Source organism: Acomys russatus, chromosome 2, assembly GCF_903995435.1.
Source record: "Acomys russatus chromosome 2, mAcoRus1.1, whole genome shotgun sequence".
Taxonomy (NCBI): domain Eukaryota; kingdom Metazoa; phylum Chordata; class Mammalia; order Rodentia; family Muridae; genus Acomys; species Acomys russatus.
Window position 1 is genome coordinate 1,195,973 of NC_067138.1, and position 24,112 is coordinate 1,220,084.

The 24,112-nt window shown below is 45.9% G+C and overlaps 1 protein-coding gene and 1 pseudogene across 1 annotated transcript in view; one reads left to right on the forward strand and one right to left on the reverse strand.

The window, feature by feature from the left end:
* The window catches only part of Unc13b (unc-13 homolog B), a 207,861-nt gene extending 186,792 nt beyond the window's left edge, over positions 1-21,069 (reverse strand). The window contains exon 1 of the mRNA XM_051157295.1: positions 20,949-21,069. Coding sequence (XP_051013252.1) covers positions 20,949-20,970 — 22 coding nt within the window. The 5' untranslated portion in view covers positions 20,971-21,069. The remainder of the gene's footprint in view (positions 1-20,948) is intronic.
* Positions 11,992-12,834, forward strand: LOC127199302 (60S ribosomal protein L7a-like; annotated as a pseudogene).
* Positions 21,070-24,112: the final 3,043 nt, after the last annotated feature.

Sequence of the window (24,112 nt, forward strand, 5' to 3'; positions counted from 1 at the left end):
CCAGTACTTGGGAGGCAGAGGCAGGTCCAACACAGTCAAGACTACACAGAGAAACTCTGTCTCGAAAAACAAAAATAAAGAAAGAAAAAAGAAATTTTAACTCATATACTTAAGAGAAAGGCTGATCAGGTGTCAACATTTGCCTGGGCTATAGTAAGACCCCATCTGGAAAGGAAGGAAGGAAGGAGGGAGGGAGGGAGGAAGGGAAGAGAAGGAGGGAGGGAGGGAGGAAGGAAGGGAAGGAGGGAAGAAGGAAGGAAGGACAGGAGGGAGGGAGGAAGGAAAGAAGGAAGGAAAAGGAAAGAAGGAAGGAAAAGAAAAGAAAAGGAAGGAAAAGAAAAACCCACAACATACAATTTCCTCTTTAAAGATTAATTAAAACACAGTCAATTGTCCGAGGCCTCAGACTTAATTAAACAGTGCATTTTGAAATTCAAGCCCAGATTTGAAAGCCTACACTTTGGGCAGCCCACAGCTTTCTCACTGCAGCACTAATATCAGATCCACACCAACTAAAATAGCTAAAGCTATAATTTATGCCAACATAAGCAAGTCAGAGAAAAACAAAATCAATTTTGTGAAAACATGGTGGCTGGCCAGCTGCAGTGACACAAGCCTATAACTCCCAGTGCTAAGGAGACTGGGGCTAGATCTAGAGTTCCGAAGATTTGAAAGATGGCTCAGTCAATAAGATATTTGCTATACAAGCATGAAGGCCCGAACTCATGTCCCAAGCATTTATTTAAAAAAAAAAAACAAAAAAAACAGCCGGTTGGTTGCAGCACACTCCTTTAGTCTTAGCACTGGGAAGGCAGAGGCAGGTGCATCTCTGTGAGTTTGAGGCCAGCATGGTCTACAAAGCGAATTCCGGGACAGCCAGGACTACACAGAGAAGCTCTGTCTAAAAAAAAGAAGATGCTCTGGGCTGGAGAGATGGCTCAGAGGTTAAGAGCACTGACTGCCCTTCCAGAGGTCCTGAGTTCAATTCCCAGCAACCACATGGTGGCTCACAACCATCTGTAATGTGATCTGATGCCCCCTTCTGGCCTGCAGGTGTACATGCAGCCAGAGCACTGTGTATATAATAATAAGTAAATAAATCCTTAAAAAAAAAAAAGATACTGTATTTTGGGACTGGAGAGATGGCTCAGAGGTTAACAAACAACAAAAACAGCTTGGCAGTCAGTACCTATAATTCTAGCACTGCGGGGGGAGGGGTGGAGGGGGCATGGGGGTGGGGGGTCAGACACAGGTGATCTCTGCAGCTCACCAGACAACTAGCCTAACTTTATCCCAACTGAGAGCAACAGAAGAGGACATCTGACATCAGCTGACCTCTGGGTTCTATATGCACATAGAGAAACACACACACACACACACACACACACACACACACACACACACGAGAGAGAGAGAGAGAGAGAGAGAGAGAGAGAGAGAGAGAAAGTGTGTGTGTGTGTATTTGAGTCCAGGCTAGCAGGTAATAAATAAACTAGCCTGGGCTAAATGGTAAGGCTATCTGAAAAAAAGTCAGGGTGGCAGCGTGATGGCATAGTTGAGAAAGTGCTCTTGCCATGCAAGTCTGGCAGCCTGTGTTCAATCCCTGAGTCCCACATAAAAGTAGAAGTAGGAAAAAAAAAAAGTAGACGGTAGCATGGATAGTGTAAACAAACTTAAATAATGCATATGAGTTGTAGCATTCCTACGGATTCTTAGTTGTTTTATTTTTACAGTCCTATGACAGACTGAACTCAGGGCCTCTCATATGCTGGCAAGCACTCGCCACCACTGAGTTACAAGTCCAGCCCATCTGAAACATCTTAAATATCACTGGTAAGTTTCCACTACACTTCATACTTTTACCATAACTTGAAGAGACTATCAATGAAGAATATACAAATGTGCTGCCCTGTACTTTTAAAAGATAATTTATCCAAGAGCCAAAAAAATTTACTAACACTAAGGTCCTCAGACCAAAAGACAAATAAGTGCTTACGTCAAACCTCAGCCAACAAAGCTGATGACTAATTCTAAAGTAAACACAATCCAGGTTATAATTGAGCACATACAAGTGCTCACATATCTTTTGAAATGTTTTATAAATAAGTAAGCCTTGGTTGTGTTTACACTAACACACTATCAGATGTCTATCGTTACTATTTATCAGAAACAATTCAAGTTTGGTTACACATGGGCAGGACAAGGTCACTTCAGACATCTCCCCAACTACTTTCTAAATCAAGTGACTATGGCAAGTATAGTGAAACGTAAAGAATTTTCTAATTCAGTCAACTTAGTATTCAGCTTAATAATTAACACTGTTAAATTAAGATTCTTATAAAGCTGGGTGTGGTGGTACACACCTTTGATCCCAGCACTCAGGAGGCAGAGGCAGCGGGACACTGAGTTTGCAACGAGCTTAGTCTACATAGTAAGCTCCAGGTCACCTAGAGCTATACAGTGAGACCCTGACGCAAGGGAAAAAGAAGAGGGAGGGGGGAGGGAGGGCAGGAGAGAGGTGGGTGGGGACCTCTTACAAGGATCAATGGTGCAGGCCTATAATTTCAGCTCCTTGGGAGGCTGAGACAAGAAGAGTCCAAGTTCAAGGCTAGTCTGGGTTAACATGGAAAGGCCCTGTCTCAAAAAAAAAAAAAAAACATGGATTACAGGTACAGCTAAAGAGTACTAAAAAAAAAAGAGTAGAGCACTTCCTAGCATTCTCTGAGGCCCAGTGCCAAAAGTCTCTTACCTAGCATATAAATTATAACAATTGCTATTTTATTATTTTGTACATAGGTTTCACTGTTGCCCAAGCTGGCCCCAAATTCCTAGGTTCAAGAAATTCTCCTGCCTCAGTCTCCCCGGGAGCTGGAAATACTATAGCAGAGCCATTTACTATTATTTATTAAAAGTCACTAAATAGGGCTGAGGATGTAGTTCGGTTGGTAGAGTGCTGTCCTTGCATGCACGAGAATCTAGATCTACATAAGCTGGGTGGGGCAGAGGTCCACCATCCCAGCATTCAGGAGGTGGAGGCAGAGAATCAAGAATTCAAGGTCAGGGCTAGAGAGATGGCTCAGAGGTTAAGAGCACTGACTGCTCTTCCAGGGGTCCTGAGTTCAATTCCCAGCAGCCACAGGGTGGCTCACAACCATCTATAATATGATCTAGTGCCCTCTTCTGGCCTGCGGGTGTATATGCAGTCAGAGCACTGTATACATAATAAATAAATCTTTTTTTAAAAAGAATTCAAGGTCATCCTCTCCTATATAAAGAGTTTGAAGCCGGGCGTGGTGGCGCACGCCTTTAATCCCAGCACTCGGGAGGCAGAGGCAGGAGGATCGCTGTGAGTTCGAGGCCAGCCTGGTCTACAAAGTGAGTCCAGGACAACCAAGGCTACACAGAGAAACCCTGTCTCGAAAAAACCAAAAAAAGAAAGGAAAAAAAAAAAATAAAAAAAAAAAAAATAAATAAAGAGTTTGATGTCAATCTATAGTCATAGCACTCTGAAAGCACCTGAACTATTTTGATCTTGGAAGTTAAGCAGGGCCAAGCCTGGTTAGTATTTGAATGGGAGAGTTTAAGTCCAGTCTGCACTATATGAGATGCTGTCTGAAAACACCAAACAATAGCCAGGCATAGTGGCACATGAGGCAGAGGCAGGTGGAACTCTCTGAGTTCAAGGCCAGCCTGGGCTTAGGGAAACCCTGTCTCAAAAACAAATAAACCGCTAAATAAATTTTAATTTATTCATCAAATACCCCCAGGGAAGTCAGTGCTTATTAAGTTACTAACATCGAACCAACTCAAATGTTTATTTAACTTATCGATTATGTAAGACTGAGAGCCTATAAGGTAAAGCTACCAGTAAGAATTCAAGTCATTGAGGTGCATGTGTTCAGAGGTATGGTAACAGCTTACCTCACCTCTTCTCTCTAGTTAGAACAAGTCACCGGACTAGATCAAGGAATCCAGAAGGCAGCAGATGTCATAGAAACCAAGAAACACATGCTACCACACTGACTAGGGAGCAGAAGCTATGACCTCCTGGTTGGTTTCTACTAGAGCTAGCTGGACTATTCTACTAAGCAAGCAACACTGACACCACAAAACATGCTGCCACCAGTGTCCTTAAATGTCAAGTCGTGGCACCTTATTTATTGCAGTAATTTACTGTGATCTCATTAATGTGCTCTTTTAACAGCAAGCAGATTCAGGAGCTAGCAAGACGACTCACTGGGTAAAAGCACTTCCTGTGCCAGGTGGTAGTGGGCACACAACGTTAATCCCAGCACTCAGGAAACAGAGGCAGGAGGATCTCTTGAGTTTGAGGCCAGCCAGGCCTATAAAGTGAGGTCCAGGACAGCCTGGGCTACACAGAGAAATCCTGTCTCAAGGGGGAAAATGCTTTCCTTGGTTTTGGTTTGGTTTGGTTTGGTTTGGTTTGGTTTGGTTTTTCGAGACAGGGTTTCTCTATGTGGCCTTGGCTGCCTCTGCCTCCCTAGTGCTGGGATTAAAGGCATGTGCCACCACCGCCTGGCAAAAATACTTTCTATACACGATTGAGAGCCTGAGTTTGAATTCTCAGAACCCACATAAAAGCTGTATGTATGTGTCTTTAATCCAGGAGATGGAAACAAAGACAGGAAAATCTTCCAGAGTATAAACAACAATATGGAAGATGAGAACGACACCCATAGCTGTCCTTATCTTCATATGTATGTACCTACACGTGGATACACACATACATCACATACACAAACATGTGCACATAACACACACATATATAAAGGAAAAAAATCAGGGGACTAGAGAGCGAGCTCAGTGGTTAAGAGCACTGGCTGCTCTTCCAGAGGACCCAGCACTCACATGGGGGCTCACAGCTGCCTGTAACTCCAGTCCCAGAGATCGCGCCTGCCCCTGTCTCCAAAGGGCTGAGATTAAAGGCGTGAATCACCAAGCCCAGCCATATTTTTGTAGTTTAAGACAGGATCTACACAGGTTAGACTACTTTTATTTTCTTTGGAAAAGACTCAAACTCCTAACACTGCACTTGCCTCGGCCTTGCAATTGCTCAGATTACAAGTGTGTCATTGTGGGCTGGAGAGATGGCTCAGAGGTTAAGAGCACTGTCTGCTCTTCCAGAGGTCCTGAGTTCAATTCCCAGCAACCACATGGTGGCTCATAACCATCTATAATGAGATCTGGTACCCTCTCCTGGCATGCAAACAGAACACTAAATAAATTTTTTTTTTTTTTTTGGTTTTGAGACAAGGTTTCTCTGTGTTAGCTGTAGCTCACCTGGACTTGCCTTGTAGACCAGGCTGGTCTCAAACTCACAGGATCCACCTGCCTCTGCCTCCCGAGTGCTGGGATTAAAGGGGTACACCACCATGCCCAGCATAAATCTCTTTTAAAAAAGGAGGGGAAGAAGCCGGGCGTGGTGGCGCATGCCTTTAATCCCAGCACTCGGGAGGCAGAGGCAGGCAGATCGCTGTGAGTTCAAGGCCAGCCTGGTCTACAAAGTGAGTCCAGGATGGCCAAGGCTACACAGAGAAACCCTGTCTCGAAATACAAAAAAAAAAAAAAAAAAAAAAAGGAGGGGAAGGCAGGCAGTGGTGGCACATGCCTTTAACCCCAGCAGGTGATCTTTGTGAGTTCGAGGCCAACCTGGTCTACAAAGTGAGTCCAGGACAGTCAAGGCTACACAGAGAAACCCTGTCTTGAAAAAGAGGGGGGTGAGGGGGAACAGGTATGTCATGGTGCCCTGCTTATACTGTTCTTTGTGTAAATGTATGCTCATATGAGTGCACACACATGTACAGGAGTGTGTGTACATGGAGAGACCGGAGGCCATCCTCAGGTGTCACAATTTGTTTTGTTTTTAATTGCCTTTATTTTTTGTGTATGGGTATTTTGCCTAGATGTATGTCTGTGTTCCACTTGCATCCCTGATTCCTGCAGATGCCAGCAGAGGTTGGATCCCATGGAGTTATAGGCAGTTGTGAGTTGTCAAGTGGTTGCCAGGAATTGAACTCAGGAACTCTGGAAAAGTAGATAGTGCTCTTAACCACTGAACCGTCTCTCCAGCCCAAGCTAAGAAACTTAAAACACATGGCTTATATAGATAAAATTATAGCCCCTACCCTGTGAGACTCATACAACAGTTCTCTTGAATCCAAAATTCTAACTTATCCATCACACTATACTTCCATAGGGGGTGGGGGATTTCAACCATGAACCCCATCATACCAAAGTTGGTGTATAAAACACCTATCATAGTCGTGTACATATCCTAAACAAACAGAAACCACAGCGACAGTGAACCTGAGTCACAGCTGTCAGCACAGGACTTTCTTCCTCTGAAGTTTAAAGCCTAAACGCTTGTAGAAGTTGGTTGTTTCATATTCCAAAGCACTACCCTGTATTCTCCTGAGTGTTGGTGTTTTTGTTGGTTTCTGGAAACAGACTGGTTTCAAATTCACTATGTATCAAAGGCTGGCCTTGAACTCCTGACTCTTCTGCCTCCATGCCCCAAGTGTGAGGCTGGGGCCATAGGCATGCCCTACCAAGCCTGGAGACAACCTGCTTTGATTTGTGTTTGTGTGTGATGTGGGGGCAGGTAATCAAACCCAGGGATTCAAATTAATCCAGTACTTTAGCTTACCAACTTCTGTCCTTTCTTCCTTTCCTTCCATCAGTGTGTGTGTGTGTGTGTGTGTGTGTGTGTGTGTGTGTGTGTGTACCTATGCAAGAGCACGTGAAGGCCAGAGGACAACCTCAGTGTCACTTCTCAAGCACCATCCACCTAGGCTGGCTGGTGAGCCTAGGGGATCTCCGCAGCACTGGGATCAGTGTGTACCACCACACTCTGGGTTTTCCTCCCCCCTGGGCTCTAGGGGTAGAAATAAGAGCCTGCTCTTTGCAGGGCAGACACTTTACTGACTGGTCTGTCTCTCCTTCCCTCTCATTTCTCTTAACAGCTCCGCTCCTGTGGCCTTACAAAGCCCCGTGATTATAACTGGGCCGCCTTATCTCCCTTGCCTCAGACAAATGCATCTGTTCCCTTCTTTGCACACTGTCCTTGCCTGCTATCAGCTTTTTTCTTTTCTTTTTTATTTGTTGTTATTGTTTGTTTTCTGGTTGGTTGGTTTTGTTTGTTTGTTTGTTTCCTGAGACAGGGTTTCTCTTTAGACCTGCCTATCCTGGAACTCACTCTGTAGACCAAGCTGGTCTACAACTCACAAATCCACCTGCCTTCACCTCCCGTGTGCTGGGACCAAAGGCATGTGCCACCACTGCCCCACTAGCTTCTCGTTCTTTAAAAATATTATTTCTTTGTAATGCACAGGCATGCAGATCTCTGTGAGTTCAAGACCAGCCTGGTTTACAAAGTGAGTCCAGAACAGCAGGCTACACAGCGAAACCCTGTCTTTAAATAAATGTGTGTGTGTGTATACACATGTAGAGTACTTTGTATATATCAGTCTTTTCCTGGTTGTAATTTTAGTTTGTTGTTGCTGCTGTGGTTAAGTTTGAGAGAGGGAGTGTCAGGCGCCTGTGTAGAGGTCAGAGGACAACTTGAAAGAGTCAGTTATCTACATCCGTATGGGTTTCACCAATCAAATTCAGGTCATCAGACTTGATAGTAAGCACCTGTACCTGCTGTGCCATCTTGCCAGCCCACAGCTATACTTGTGTATTAATTTGTGTAACATTTGTTTGCTAATGTCTACTCTCATTGGCCTTTAGCATAACTCAAGAGAGTAGGAGATTTTTCTCTCACTCTTCTGCCCCAAGTGTGTAGCACAACACATGGGGGCGGGGACTATGAATGGGTAGAACCCTTGGGGGGACACTATGAACCAGTGGAACCCTTGGGGGGACACTATGAACAAGTGGAACCCTTGGGGGGACACTATGGACGAGTGGAACCCTTGGGGGGACACTGTGAACGAGTGGAATCCTTGAGGGGACACTATGAACGGGTGGAACCCTTGGGGGGACACTATGGACGAGTGGAATCCTTGAGGGGACACTGTGAACGAGTGGAACCCTTGAGGGGGACACTATGAACAAGTGGAACCCTTGGGGGGACACTATGAACGAGTGGAACCCTTGGGGGAGATACTGTGAGTGAGTGGAACCCTTGAGGGGACACTGTGAACGAGTGGAAGCCTTGGGTGGACACTGTGAACGAGTGGAACCTTTGCACTTCCCTCAAGGCCTCTAGATCACTCCCATCCTGTTACTAACAGCCCACAATCTATCCCACTTCACACGGAATCAGTGTCATTGCTCCCTGTTCCCATCACACTGTGCCTTTGCCCTTCCTGTTCTTAAAGCACTGCAGACCCATCCCCGGTGCCTGTGCGTGCTCAGAAAGCCTCTGCCAGTGGACTAAGTCCTTAGCGCTGCGCGTCTATGGCTCCAAGCACTACAACATCGTCTTTCTTAGGCTATTCTGAACCTTTTTTTTTTCTACTGTAAAACCTGTAACTATCCTGTACTTGCTCCCCCAAACACTGGAGCACTGGAACATGGCACTGCCCTCACAGGAATCAAACTGTTCTACTTCTAAAACCAAACCACCTCTCTGATTTTCTTACTATCCAATCATCTCTCACCTCTACCCTCTGGTCACTCCTTAGAATTCCCTGTCCTAAGGTTATCTGATAGTATTCTGTCTTCTTGGGTTTTGTTTTTTGTTTTTTTCCTTATTAAGGATTCATTTTAAATTATGCACAAGTGTTTATCTTCCTAGCGTCCAAATGCCGGCCCCTTCTTGGTTGCCAAGCCCATCTCCTCACTCACTGCCCTCTAACCTCGTTCTGCTCACAGCAGCGTTACATCAAAGAACAGCTGCAAGAGGAAACAGCCTGTGCGGGTCCCGGCCCATATGTCTAATCACAATACCAAGTAAGCACCCAATGTGCAGAGAGTGAAGCAGCGACAGGAAAAACATTCTTTCCTGAAAACCCGTACTTCCTAAAGACTAAGGACTATTTCCCCTGTTTCTAGCATTTCTTCCTATTCTTTGGGAGAAAATTATTTTCATAAATATACTATAACACAAACTGCTGAATTTTTACCACACTTTTTAAAAAAAATCACTGTGGAACTCAGCAGCAGAGAAACAGAAGCCCTCGTGTCTTCTTTCTGTGATCTACACACCCAACAGATGGCTGCTGTTCCAGTTAGATGTTCTGTCGCTATGACAGCCTGCTTGAGCCAAAAGCAACATGGCAGGGAAAGAGTTTATTTCCTCTTAAGCTTTTAGGTCACAGTATACTTTTTGAGAAGCAGAGACCACAGAGGTCTCCACTCAGGAGCTTGCTCTCGTGTCTGCTCAGCTTTCTCTTACAGCCCAGAAGCCCCGGCCTACGGACAGCACCATCCACTGTGGGCTGGGCCCTCCTACATCAATTGAAGATCAAGGAAATGTAGCACAGACCTGCGCGCAGGCTAATTTGATCAAGGCAGTCCCTCAATTGAGGCTCTCTCAGATAACCCTGGGCTGTGTCAAGTTGACAGCTGAAGTAACTAGGAAAGTTGATTTTGGAGACTTGAGAAAGAATAATTCGCTGTCACTCAAGGATAAATTAAAGTTGTTATTAAGTTAAACATAAGTTTAATAAGAGTCTAAGGATGTCCCTCAGTTTTTAAAGTATTTACCTGGTATGCATTCAACTTGGTGCTCAATTCCTGAATCTGCATACCCAGTACTGTGGCTGGCACATGCCTATAATAACAGCACTCAGGGACCAGAAGTCCACTTACCTGCATAGTGAGCTCAAGGCTAACCTGGGGTACATGGGATAGTGTCAAGAAAAAAAATTTATCTAATGACTAAATCTGTATTACATTTCCCAGGAATCATAGAAAGGACCACAACAAAGCTGCCTACACAGCCTTCCTCACACAGCTACATCTAAATAGTATATAAAAAAGAAAAAAAAATTCAAACCTTTGGGGAAAAAAAAAAAGTAAATTTCACAAAGCTAGGTGTGGTCACATCTGTAATCTTAGTACTTAACAGAACTAAAACAGGAGGATTACCTTGAATTTGAGTTCCAGGAGAGCTTAGGCTACAGGAGGAGGAAGTCCCAGCTTCCTTTGTAGCCAGGAATACAGCTCAGTGGTGGAGCTCTTACGTGACACGCAAGACTCTGGCTGTGATCTCCAGCATCACAATAAATAAAATTTAAATGCATATTTAAAGAGTAAGCCAAGGGGCCTGGAAAGATGGTTCTGCACTTAAGAATTCTTGCTGCTCTGGGTGCGGTGGTGAACAGCTGTAATCCTAGCACTCTGGGAGGCAGAAGCAGGCAGATCTCTGTGAGTTCGAAACAAGCCTGGTCTACAGAGTGAGTCTGGGATAGCCAAGGCAGGGTTGTTACACAGAGAAACCCTGTCTCCAAAAGGAAGGAAGGAAGGGAGGGAGGGAAGAAAGAAAAGAAAAGAAAAAAGAAAAGAAAAGAAAAGAGAATGCTTGCTGCAAAGGACTGAAGCCCCCAGTAACTGCAGCCCAGGAAATCTAACGCCCTCTTCTGGTCTCCACAGGCAACTGTATGCACTTGCACTGACAGGCCAACAAACACATAAAAATAGACTTTCAAAAACAAAACAAAACAAAAAAGCCAGTCTGTAAAATGCTTCTTATGTAAGTACAGGGACTTGAGTCTGATCCCCAGCACCCACACAGAAACGTGCCAGGCACGATGGCACGCATGCCTGTACTGTGAGACAGAGGGAGGAGAATGCCTGGGGCTTACTGGCCCCCCAGGAAAGCCTAGGAAGTGAGCCCCAGATCCCAGCAAGTGCTCAGAGAAGAAGATGCACATCCGCCCTAAGAAACACTATCAGAGATCACCGTCTAGCCTTCAACAACATGCACACATATCCACACTTGCGTGCATGTACACACACATACACACACATCACTAAATACATTTTTAATAAAACATGAGCCAAAGCCAGGCATGGTGGTGTGTGCCTGTAATCCCAGCACTCAGGAGGCAGAGGTGGGTGGATCTCTTTGAGTTCAAGGCCAGCCTGGTCTACAGAGTGAGTTCCAAGACAGCCAGGGCTACACAGAGAAACCCTGTCTTGTGGGGAGGCAGGGACATAAACTAATGGATGGTGGAGGTGCACACCTGTAATCCCGGCACTCAGGAGGCAGAGGCGGGCTGAGCTCTGTGAGTTCCAGGCCAGCCTGGTCTACACGGTGTCTTAGGGGGAAAAAGACAGTACAGGACAAAAACATTGTTTTACTTACTCTAGTTCAGACTTAATAGTCCTCTTTAGATTTATATGGAGACATTTTCATCTTTTTTAATGTTTATCTTATTTTTTATTTCATTTATCAAGAGGCTGACTTTCGGAGCTCTGTTCTCTCTTTCTACCTTAGGCTACAGAGCTATGGTCATGAGGCACACTTTTACCTTCAGAGCCATTTCAGAGGTCCCTGTTTTGTTCTGAGATAGGCTCTCGCTATGTAGCTCAGGCAGTCCTCCTGCCTGTGTCTCCGGACACTCACAGCCACACTCAGGTAGGGGCACATTTTTAAAACCCAGATAGAAATCTATGACCTCCTATCTAATATAAATTTTTATCATAAGCAAGCAAAGAGATGGTGCTCAGCAAATATTTACAAGTGATACACAGCCCAAACTTTAAACAAGCCCATAGCAAAGTCTGAAACACACCACACAAGTAAACAGAATTTAAGAACCCAGCTATTCTTTAGGTTTGGAAAACATTTTATACATATCTTTAGCATATCTGCCTAAGGAGGCCAAGTCTTAGAGAATCCACTTCAAGTAACAAAGACACTAAGCCTAAATTGTGACACATACCTAGACTCCAGTATTCGGAAGTTGGATGCAGCAAGATCAGGACTTTAGGACCAGCCTTAGGAACATGTGACGATCATAAAACAAGCAAACCAACCAACCTAAGAAATTAAAGCGTGGCTCTCTCCTCCAGCCCAGCAAGATGCCCAAGGGAAAGAAAGCCACGGGGAAGAAGGTGGCCCTGGCCCCCACCATGGTGACGAAACAGGAGGCCAAGAAGGTGGTCAACACTCTGTTTGAGAAGCGGCCCAAGAACTTCGGCATCAGGCAGGACATCCAGCCCAAAAGAGATCTCACTCGCTTCGTCAAATGGCCCCGCTACATCAGACTGCAGCAGCAGAGGGCCATCCTCTACAAGCGGCTTAAGGTACCTCCCGCCATTAACCAGTTCACCCAGGCCCTGGACCGGCAGACAGCTACCCAGTTGCTTAAGCTCGCGCACAAGTACAGGCCAGAGACAAAGCAGGAGAAGAAGCTAAGGCTGCTGGCCCGAGCGGAGAAGAAAGCCGCTGGGAAAGGGGACGTCCCGACTAAGAGACCACCTGTCCTTCGAGCGGGGGTAAATACAGTCACTACCTTGGTGGAGAACAAGAAGAGGCTCAGCTGGTGGTAATTGCCCATGACGTGGACCCCATTGAGCTGGTGGTCTTCCTGCCTGCCCTGTGTTGAAAGATGGGGTTGCCCTACGGCATCATCAAGGGAAAGGCCAGGCTGGGGCGGCTGGTCCACAGGAAGACTTGCACCACTGTTGCCTTCACACAGGTTAACTCGGAAGACAAGGGTGCTCTGGCTAAGCTGGTGGAAGCTAACAGGACCAATTACAACGACAGATATGATGAGATCCGTCGCCACTGGGGAGGCAACGTCCTGGGTCCTAAATCTGTGGCTCGTATTGCCAAGCTGGAAAAGGCAAAGGCTAAAGAACTGGCCACTACGCTGGGCTAGATGTACACTGCTAAGTTTTCTGTACATAAATATAATTACGAAATTATCTTTAAAAAAAAAAAAAGAAGAAATTAGAGTGTGTACTGATTACACGGAGTTGATGACATAGCCATATTAGGGAAGCTGGCCCTCCTGCATTGCAGTCTGGAGCATGGGAAGGACACACAACCCACCTCCTGGGGCCTTAGCTAGGTAAGACGATTCCAGGAACAACGCTGCTTGCAAGAACTGGGACCCCAGAACTCCAAGGTGATGAAAACGCAAAGAAATCAGATGAAGTAGATGACAACGTGTCAAGAACAAGTTAGTGTTTTACAAATCTCTCCTTCCGCCTGCAAACATTAAAGTCATTCCTTCTAGCCACAGTGGGCAGAAACCAACATTTATCATCCGGGCCTCCCTGAGCAGCAGAATGGACACATATGGTTTCCTAGTGTCCTATAAATATTTGAGACATCAAAGTTAACCTTCTACTGCTGGCATTAAAGGCATATACCACCATGCCCAGCAAGCCCAAAATGTTAAAAACATAATGTGTGTGTGTGTGTTTATGTGTGTGTGTGTTTTAAAGAAACAGAGATTGAAGCAATGGCTCTGTGGTGCTTACTGCAGAGGACTAGGATTTAGTTCCCAGCACTACATGGCACTCACAACTACCTATATAACTCCAGTTCTGGGGATCTGATACTCTCTTCTGGTCTCCTTGGGCTCCTGCATACATATGGTGCATATAATCTCATGTAGGCACATATACGTAAAAATAATAAATATTTTTATATAAGTAAGTATTTTTTAAACAGAAAAGAACACGTAAAACAAATCAAACTCAGTAGGGTAGAATTTTTCATTTTTATTGTATTTGTCTTCATATGGGGGTTGGGTACACATGCCAAGGTGCACATGTGGAGGCCGGAGTTCCACTGCGGGAGTCCGTTCTCACCTTCCATCAGCCTTGGTGGCATGAGCCATCCTGCCAGTCCTCTCGGTCCTTTTGATAGGCATAAAGTAGTGCCTGCTGATGAAGGGCCTATCTTTAGGAAGATGCTCATCTAAGAGACACTGAGCCATTTCATTTCCTACTGGATCCACCTGAGTACAGTTATTATTCCAAGGAAAACTGCAACCAGCAAACTACACAAGAAATTCAGGTAAAAACCTGATTGTAGAGCTATAAGCCTAACCAAAAACTGCCAACAAGCTATAGCACTGTGATAAAACCCTCCAACTTTAAAAATCCTAAATATCCCCCAATAGTAGACTGTTTAAAGTAAGAACACACAGAGTGAAGTGCTCTCCCAACACTAAGAAGAACCAGGCAAGCTGGATGTGGCAGCATACCCCTATAATTCTAGCAATCAGAATCTACAAATTCGAGGACAGCCTAGTCTACAAAAGAGAGTTCCAGGCCAGGCCAGCAAGGACAACATAGTGACCTGTCTCAAAAAAATATATTTGTATTTATGACTCACATTAAGCTAAAGAGAAAACATGAAACTAATAGCGAGGCGTGGTGGAGCACATCTGTAATCTCAGCACTTGGGGAGGCAGAGGCAAGTAGATCTCTGAGTTCGAGGCCAGCCTGGTCTACGAAGCAAGTTCAGGACAGCCAAAGCTACACAGAGAGACCCTGTCTGGAAGAAGAGAGATGCAGCTTACTGGTAGAGAACGTACCTAGCATACATGAGGCCCTAGGCTCAAGTGTGGATCCTACGTGCATGAAATTATGTCCAACCTATGCAGCATGCGTATGGAGGCCAGCATGGTGGCACAGAGAGACCACCAGCTGAGGAACAGCAGCAGCAGGACCAGGAGCTCACGGTCACTCTTAGCTACATGACAGGTCTGAGGTCTGCCTGGGCTATAGAACACCATCTGTACATGTCTGTCCAAAGAACTCACATTATGAAAGTTTCTAGGATATACACAAAATAGTAAACGGTAATTACCACTAAGTTAAAATGAAGAATGACAACAGAAAACATTTCCCTTTCACTTCCCATTCAACTGTTTGAATTCTTTACCACACATATCCATCATCTTATAAAAACAAAACAAAGTTTCAGGGCAGCTCAGTGGTACAGCGCATGCTTAGCAGGCACTGGACCTAGGATTCACTTCCCAACACATAACACAAAGGCAATTAATTTATTTATTTTTCAAGACTGGGTTTCTCTGTGTAGCCTTGGCTGTCCTAGACTAGCTTTGTAGACCAGGTCTCGAATTCACGGAGATCCACCTCCCTCTGCCCTCTGCCTCCCGAGTGCTGGGATTAAAGATGTCCACCACCACCACCCAGCCAATTAAGTTTTTTTTTTTTTTTAAGGCTTTTGGTGGTGGTAAGAAAACCATTCAGATTTTTATTCTCCTTCTTACCACCACCTGTTATTTGAATTTTTAAGAAAACATATGTTCCCTAGTGGTGGTACTACACACCTTGCCTTTATCCCAGCACTAGGGAGGCAAAGGCAGGTGGATCTCTGAGTTCAAGGCCAGCCTGACCTACAGAGCGAGTTCCAGGACAGCCAAAGCAAGATCTTCAACTTCTCTTAACCACTGAGCCACCTCCCCAACCCCTCACTCTAGTTTGTCAATGTGCCTCTTACAAGGAACTATTCCAGTTAAGACAATTCCAGTTTGATCTGACCAATGTTGTCTCCTCCATCCAGGTCACCTTAAGTGTAACAATACAAGACCAGGACCAAATTAGGGCCGCTCTCCAGACCACAAGCTCTCTAAGGTTTAACAGAGAAAAAGGTCACTGAGGACTGAGGAAGTTTTCAGCAACAGAAGTAGACTTTAAGCTGCTAAAGGAAGGACATAGTTTAGATAAATAGAAAACGTAAGTCTTTTAGAAGGTGCAAGCACAGAAGAGCAAAGCAGATGCAGGTATGGGCAGTTAGTGCTGAAGAGCAAAGTACTGGTAAATATGTCATCTTGGCAAGATGCTCTGCCAGTTAGAAAGCACACACTGCAGCAGGGGCCCTGAGATTAGTTCCCAGCACCCACCAGGGTGTCTTACCCTCCTATAACTCAAGCTCCGGAACATCCAACTGTCACTTCTGGAATCCAGGGTGAATACAGGTGAATATACCCCCACATAGACGTGCACACACACACATAATTGAAAATATACCCATAACTGAAAATAGACCCTTTTGGCGGCAGCAGGAGGCAGTGGCGGTGGTACACATGTTTGGTCCCCTTACTCGGGAGACAGGCAGGTGGATCTCTGAATTCAAGGCCAGCTTGGTCTATGCAGCTCAGGGTTCAGAGAAACCCTGTCTCAAGAAAAAAAGAAAAAGCCGGGCGTGGTGGCGCACGCCTTTAATCCCAGCACTCGGGAGGCAGAGGCAGGCAGATCGCTGTGAGTTCGAGGCCAGCCTGGTCTACAAAGTGAGTCCAGGATGGCCAAGGCTACACAGAGAAACCCTGTCTCGGAAAAAAAAAAAAAAAAAAAAAAAAAAAAAAAAAAAAAACCAAAAGAAAAAAAGAAAAAATATATATACATATACGTATACGTGTGTGTGTGTGTGTGTGTGTGTGTGTGTGTGTGTGTGTGTGTGTGAAAGAGAGAGAGAGAGAGAGAGGGAGGGGCAGAGAAAGGAGAGCTGGGACCAGCAATTTGGCTTAGCACTTGCTGCCAAGCCTAACAACCAGACTTCTATCTCCAGAACCCAGACACCAGCTGGTTGTCATCTAACCTCCACAAAAGGCATGAACCTACACATATGCACACACTAAATAAATAATTTTAGGGACTAAGGAGATAACTCATTGGTTACTCTAACAAAGAACCAGAGTTCAATTCCCAGTACCCACATGGTGGTTTACAGCCATCTGTAACTCCAGTTCCAGGAATCCAAGGCCTCTTCTGGTCTCTGACGGCATTGGGCACACTTGTGGTACACAAACATTTGCATCCAAACATAATAAATTTTTAAAGAGAAAGAAGCACGTCAGTAAGCACACTGGAGTCGAGACCCTGCGAACCTTTAGCCTGAGGGAAACGTGGCCTGATTGGAGAGTTAGAGCATGAAAATGAATTCGGAGAGTTGGGGACAGTTAAGTCAAAAACCAACTTTCCAGCACTTAGGAGGTAAAGGCTGGAGGATCAGGAATTCAAGGGGATGTGAGACTGTCTTTTTTTTTTTTTAGTTTTCGAGACAGGGTTTCTCTGTGTAGCCTTGGCTGTCCTGGACTCGCTTTGTAGACCAGGCTGGCCTTGAACTCACAGCGATCCGCCTGCCTCTGCCTCCCGAGTGCTGGGATTAAAGGCGTGCGCCACCACACCCGGCTTGAGACTGTCTTAAATAAACAAATACATAATAAAGTTAAAAGCAAGACAATAAAACAAATAAAACCCCGACAATTTATCAATTTAGAAATCAAGTTCACTACTCTTTGAACTTAACTACATGAAAAAGTTGGGTTACCCCCTTTTTTCCCTACATAGCCCTGGCTGTCCTGAAACTTGCTTTATCGACTAGGGTTGCCTCTGTACTGATAATTGTGTGGGTTTGGTTTCTTTAAAAGTAAATAAATATTGGGGGCTGGAGAGATGGCTCAGAGGTTAAGAGCACTGTCTGCTCTTCCAGAGGTCCTGAGTTCAATTCCCAGCAACCACATGGTGGCTCACAACCATCTATAATGAGATCTGATGCCTTCTTCCGGCATGCAGGCACACATGCAGGCAGAACATTGTATATGTAATAAATAAATCTTTTAGAAAATACAAAATAAATAAATAAAGCCAGGCAATGGTGGCGCACACCTTTAATCCCAGCAATTGGGAGGCAGAGGCAGGCAGATCACTGTGTGTTCGAGGCCAGCCTGGTCTACAAAGAGAGTCCAGGACAGCCAAGGCTACACAGAGAAACCCTGTCTCGAAAAACCACAACAACAACAACAAAAAAAAATCCGGAAATATTATGGGAATGTTTTTGTTTTGTGGTTAGCATAAGGGGCTGCTTTGCAGCAGCTGACTATGATTTGCCTCATGCTTGGTTTTGCCAGCTGCAGAGAGTTTCTGTGAGTGTGTGGTATTTGGAATTCTGTAGACTTTCCAGAGGGTATGGAAGTGCTAGAGCCCCACTAAGTGGCTGGCAGCTGAATGCTGGTGACTGCAGTGTGTCAAGTGGTCGTGTGCAAAGAAACAAAAAATAAATTAGATGTCCTGACACCAAAGATCAACCTTGCCCCCAAAGAACTCCTAAGAATACCCCAATCAGCAGAAAGTAGTCTAACAATAACGTCACTTCACCCCCCTTTCGCCTCCCATCTTTTTTTCTCTCCTATCTAGTATTAGAGGGTTAAAAGGATGAAGAGGGATGCGGCGGGGGAGGGGGGGCCATAGAGCAGCAAACACCAGCCACAGGCCTTGAACTCAGAGATCTGACTGCCTTGGTCGTCCAGGGGCTGGAATTAAAGGTATGTGCCACCATATCAGACTGGTTTCTAATGCAGTTCCATTCCAAGATGAATTGAAACTGGGTTCTTAAACAGTATCACTAGATAGTTTGCTTTCAGAATACTAATAACATTCCTACTGTCAGCTGGGGGGTGAGGGTGGGGTCACACATTTATAATTTCAGCCCTTGCTTGTAAAGTTGTTTTGGTTTTGTTGGCTCTTTTTTTTTGCTCATTTTTGAGACAAGGTTTCACTATGCATCTATCCATGGTTGCCTGCAATTCATTATGTAGACCAGCCTGACCTGAAACTCAGAGACCTGCCTGCCTCTGCCTCCCAAATTTTGTAATTGTAGGACAGGTACATTAAATCCCAGCACTTAGGAGACTAAGGCAGGAGGATTGCCACCAGTTCAAGACCAGCCTGGGCTACACAGTAAGTTCTAGGCTATTATGGACCACAAAAAGAGACATTATCTTAAAAATGACAACAAAAGAACAGCAACAACACAAATTCCAGCTGCCAAATATAATGCAGGGAATGCCATTGTAAAAGATTTACCGTAGTTTTTAGCCAGGCAGTGGGTGATGCATGCCTTTAATCCCAGCACCCCAGAAAGCAGAGGCAGGCAGATCCTTGTGAGACTGAGGACAACCTGGTCTATAGAGTTCCAGAGCAGCCGGGGCTAAAACAGAGAAACCCTGTCTCGAAACACACACACACACACACACACACACACACACACACACAGATTTAATTTTTGCCAGGTGTTAATAGCTCACACTGGAGATCCATGCACTCAGAAAGCCAAGGCTGTCCTGGGCCACAAAATAAGATACTGCCCAACCTCCATCCACCCCACCCCAAAAAGGCAAACAAGAGTTAAGGGTATAGATCAGTGGTTAAGTACATGCGTAACATACCAAGGGTACTGAGTTCAAATCCCAGAAAACAAACAGGAACCAAAGCAGGCATGGGAGCACAAACATGTAATCCCAGAATGTGAGAGGTAGAAGGCTGAGTCTAGAGTGAGGCTGGGGAGAGGAAGGGAGAGACAGACAGACCGGAACCCAGCAGCAGACTAAACAGCAGAATTTCCAACAGTGAAAGCTGACTAATATTAAAGCAAATAAGAACAGCATCAGCTCCTTTTCTAGTTATTCACAGATAAATAACTTCTAATTTACAAGTGCTCCTGCCTAAAGAGTCTTTTATGGTCTGGCTCTGTATGGTGTGGCAACAGAGAATTAATAAACTGTCCAAGAGGCATTTACAAACCCAACCTCTCCCAAATCCCGATATTTGGCAGCAGGAACCTAAAGGAATAAATAGACTCCCAGCTGCTGAGGGAAAACGCTTCCCTAAACCAAAGCAAAATTCTCATTAATGAAAAATCAACCGCTAAAGAAGGGAAAAAAAACTGTATCTCTCATAATCCCCGGAAATAACCAAATCCTATTTGGGGTTAGTGCAGATTTAATGAAACGTTGGAAGAGAACCACCCAAAGAAGTCAGTTCCCTTTGCCAGCAGCTGGGGGAACACTGTCATCAGAGAGATCACCAACAACAGTGCCTCTAATCTGTACAGCCAAAAGAAACATGAGCTGAGCTATCCAGTAAAAAGCGACAGGAAAAGGCTCTGGGATGGCTGTAGTGGATAAATGTGCTCTCACAACCCACCCACCTCTTCCCGCTTTGTTCGACTGATACAACTGGCTCGTAATTTGAATTTCCTGAGATCAAATTCAATCAGCAATCCAAACCCTATTTTTTTCTGACCAGTTAATCTCTCTAAAATCACAGTTCTTGCATCATTCAAAATTTCTACGGAGTCTGGCACTCAGAATATTACAAAAACCAGCAACACAGTCTCTGCTCACACAGAGCTAAGTCCAGGGCGCTGTACCTCATAGGACTTAAACTCCAAAGCTCTAGTTTTATAAAAAGCTTCCTGTAATCCCAGTGCTCAGGAGGTGAGTTGGTTAGATCACAACTTCCAAACCAGCCTGAGCTACACAGTGAGTTCAAAGCCAGCCTGGGCTACCTAACAAGACTGTTGTTAAACAAACAAAACAAAAACAAAAAACACACACACAAAAAGCACCCTTTCCTGAGCGAAACAAGTGTCCTCAGAGACAGGGACTGAAGATAAAATAAAATAAAACTGTATCTCCATGTTCTGCTCCCGAAATGATATGTGAAAATAATTTTAACCTAGACACAGGCTAAGGTTCGGGGGGCAGGAGGGGGGCGAAAAAGAAGTCAGGGATGAGACAAACAGACAATAGTAAGATGCTATACCAGTAACACGGTCCGGAGTAGTGAGGGGGGCTGTTCCTCCCCCCCCCCACGCCCCCAAGAGCAGACTAGTTTCACAGCGCAAGGAGAATAAGAGGATGCCCGCTATAGACAAGGCACCAACCACAGGAGTTCCCCTACTGAATCGCCCCCTCTCACCAGCCCCTTCTCAACTGTTATATATAGCATCTGGCAAGCACGGCAGGACAATCACCCAGCCCTCACGGCTGCCAGAATAAAAAGGTAACAGGGGTGGGTGGGGTCAAGAAAGAGCGTGGGGAGCGCGACGGATGTTTCTAAGTGACAGTGGACAAAATCGCGCGCCTCCCCCAAACCCCAGGTGGAGCGAAGTTGGGGAAAGACGGTGGCCGGACGCTCCTAGGGGCGTGTGAAGTGGCGTGGGAGACCCGGGTGGCTCCCGCCGGCCGCGCGGCGCAACTCACCACGCACGCAGAGCAGCGACATGGCCGAGGCGCGCGCGGACGAGCCTCCTCCGTCGCCGCTGCCCCTCAGCCGGGCCGCTCCCTCTCGCTTTTCCTCTCTCAGCAGGTGCCGCGCTGCCTCCCGCCGTCCGCCTCGCGGGTCCCGCCGCTCCGCATGGTGTCGTCCCACCCTCCCGTCACCAGCCACGTTCCCTGCTCCCTCCGGAGCCGCCCGGGTCCTCACGGTCAGAGTGAGCCGGGGAAAGAGCTGAGGCTCCGCCGGCAAACCCGGCACTGGGCGCGGCCCCGAGACGCCATCGCTGCGAGGCGCGAGCGAGCAGAGAACACTCCCCTCCAGTCGCTCCGGGTCCCCCACCCCATCCCAAGCCGGAGCGAGAACCTGGGAGGACGCAATCCTCGGGGCCACGCCCACCATCACCACCACCCGACCAATCGTCTCGCGCCTAGTCTGCAGACCCCGCCCCTCAGGAGCGCGTAGACTTACAGGTCCCCCCCCCACCCCCCCTTCATTTTCCTAAGGCAACAGATTGGAAAACAGTTCCGCCCACTGAAAGGCCTTTCAAAAGCAAGGACGGGAGGGGCTAGCCCTTGTGTGCCCTGGGAGTTGAAACCTTTAGCTCCTCCCACGTGTGTGGGGTTTCCAACACAAAGAACAGGTTCTTTTCGTTGAAGACTTTGCAACTGATGCCCTTAAGGGAGGCAAAGACCTTACAACTGGAAAGGTACTTGCCCTAGTAATTTCACAAGGTTGCGTTCGGGCTGTGAGATAGAGGCTAGGGAATCAGGAGTTCAAGGTCATCCTTGGCTACACTGCAAACCTGAGGCTGGCCTGTGAGCTACAGGAAACCCTGTCTTTAAAAGAAAGAGAAGAAGCAGCCCAGAGTGGTGGTTCACGCCTCTAATCCCAGGACTCTGGGAGACAGAGGCAGGCGGATCTCTGTGAGTTCGAGGCCAGCCTGGTCTACAAAGCGAGTCCAGGACGCCAAGACTACCCAGAGAAACCCTGTCTCGAAAAACCAAGAAGACTGGGGCTGACAAGATGACTCAGAGGTTAAGAGCACTGGCTGCCCCTCCAAAGGTCCTGAGTTCAGTTCCCAGCAGCCACATGATGGCTCATAGCCATCTATAATGAGATATGGTGCCCTCTTCTGGCCTGCAGGCACACAAGCAGGCAGAACACTGTATACATAATAAATTAATTAAAAAAAAAAAAAAAAAAAAAAAACAAGCCAGGGCGTGGTGGTGCACGCCATTGATCCCAGCACTTGGGAGGCAGAGGCAGGCGGATCGCTGTGAGTTCGAGGCCAGCCTGGTCTACAAAGTGAGTCCAGGATGGCCAAGGCTACACAGAAAAACCCTGTCTCGAAAAAAAACAAAAACAAAAACAAAAACAAAACAAAAACCAAGAAGAAGACCATGACGATCGAAGAAGACGAAAACAACAAAGTGTCTTTCCAAATGCTACAGCTACAAATATAGAGAAGGGGGGTGGGAGGGGGCGAGACTGAATCCCGGGGAAGATTTAAGCAGGATAACTCAGCTCCCTAGCTGAGAGGTCTCAGAGACAGTGGGCATTTTAGGGCTGCCGGTGGTTGGAGTACTTAACTATCTATCTCAGTTTTCCTAGAGCGGACAAGGAACTGAAGAGGAGTTGAACTTCCTAATTCTGGTACTGAGCTTAGGCAGAACAAACAGAACTGACATAAAAAGCAAGGCCCCTTCTAGAGGATGCAAAGACCAGCCAATGAGACACTGGCAAGCACTTTGCACCTGCAAAGAATATGGAGTGGCGGGGAATGATCTAATGAAATTGTGAGACGCACACATTTCAGAGCTCAGCAGATTGACCCAGTGTGTTACCCAGTGGTCTGTAACAAATAATCCCAGAATTTAGTGTCTTGGAACAACGCTGATTATCTCAAACTTTCCACAGGTCCAGAATTCAGTCACAACTTAACTGGGTCCTCCAGTTCAGGGTTTCTCAGAACTTAGAAGTGCCTCTTTGACAGGAGCATCTCAGTTACAAGCTCCCTTTTGTGGTTGTTGGCATGAGCCCAATTCCCCCCCCCTCCCCCCAGGCACGGAATAATAGCCTCAGCTCCTTATAGACTGTGGGTAAGCCTCAGTTTCTTGTCATGGACAACATGGCTGCTTGCTTTATCAAAGCATGTAAGCTGAGGCCAAGCATGACTGACATCAATCAGGTGTCTGTAATCTCAGCACTTGGGAGGTAGAGGAAGCAAGATCAGGAATTCAAGTCCATCCTTGGCTACATCAGACCCTGTCTTAAAAAACAAATAGAAGAGGAGCAAGGGGCTGGAGAGATGGCTCAGCAGTTAAAAGCATTTGCTGTTCTTTCAGAGGACTGCCAGTTAGTTATAGGAGATCTGATGACTTTTTTTTTTTCCGCCTTCATCTGTATGATCATGCACATGGTACATAAACATACATGCAGACAAACATTCATACACATGAAATAAAAATATTCTTTTTTGAGGGGCTGAATTTGAAACAGAGTTCACTGTGCAGCTCTGGCTGTCCTGTCTCCTCTGCAAACCAGGCTGTCCTCAAACTCGCAAAGATCCACCTGCCTCTGCCTCCTGAGTGCTGGGATTAAAGGTGTGAGACACCACAGCCCCGGGAAATAAAAATCATCTTTAAAAAATAGTTTTAAAAGCCGGGCGTGGTGGCGCATGCCTTTAATCCCAGCACTCGGGAGGCAGAGGCAGGCGGATCGCTGTGAGTTCGAGGCCAGCCTGTTCTACAAAGTGAGTCCAGGATGGCCAAGGCAACACAGAGAAACCCTGTCTTGAAAAACCAAAAAAAAAAAAAAAAAATAGTTTTAAAAAAATGGAATCTGAAGCATGAAGCTGAGAATGCAGGAAGTTTCCTGAAAAAAAAAAAAAGTCAAAATATTCATTATCCTAATTATGACATCACCTCATTTTTAAGGATTTAGTTATGTTTAATTATGTGTTTTGTGTAGTATGTGTATCTGTGTACAAGTACCCTCAGAGACCAAAGGAATTAATGCTCCTATAGCTGGAGTTACAGTTCTGTGTCACCCAACATGGGTACAGGGAGCCAAGCATGGGTCCTCTTGGGTCCTCTGTGAAAGCAGTACATACTCTTAACTGCCAAGCCATCCATTCCTCCATCCCTCT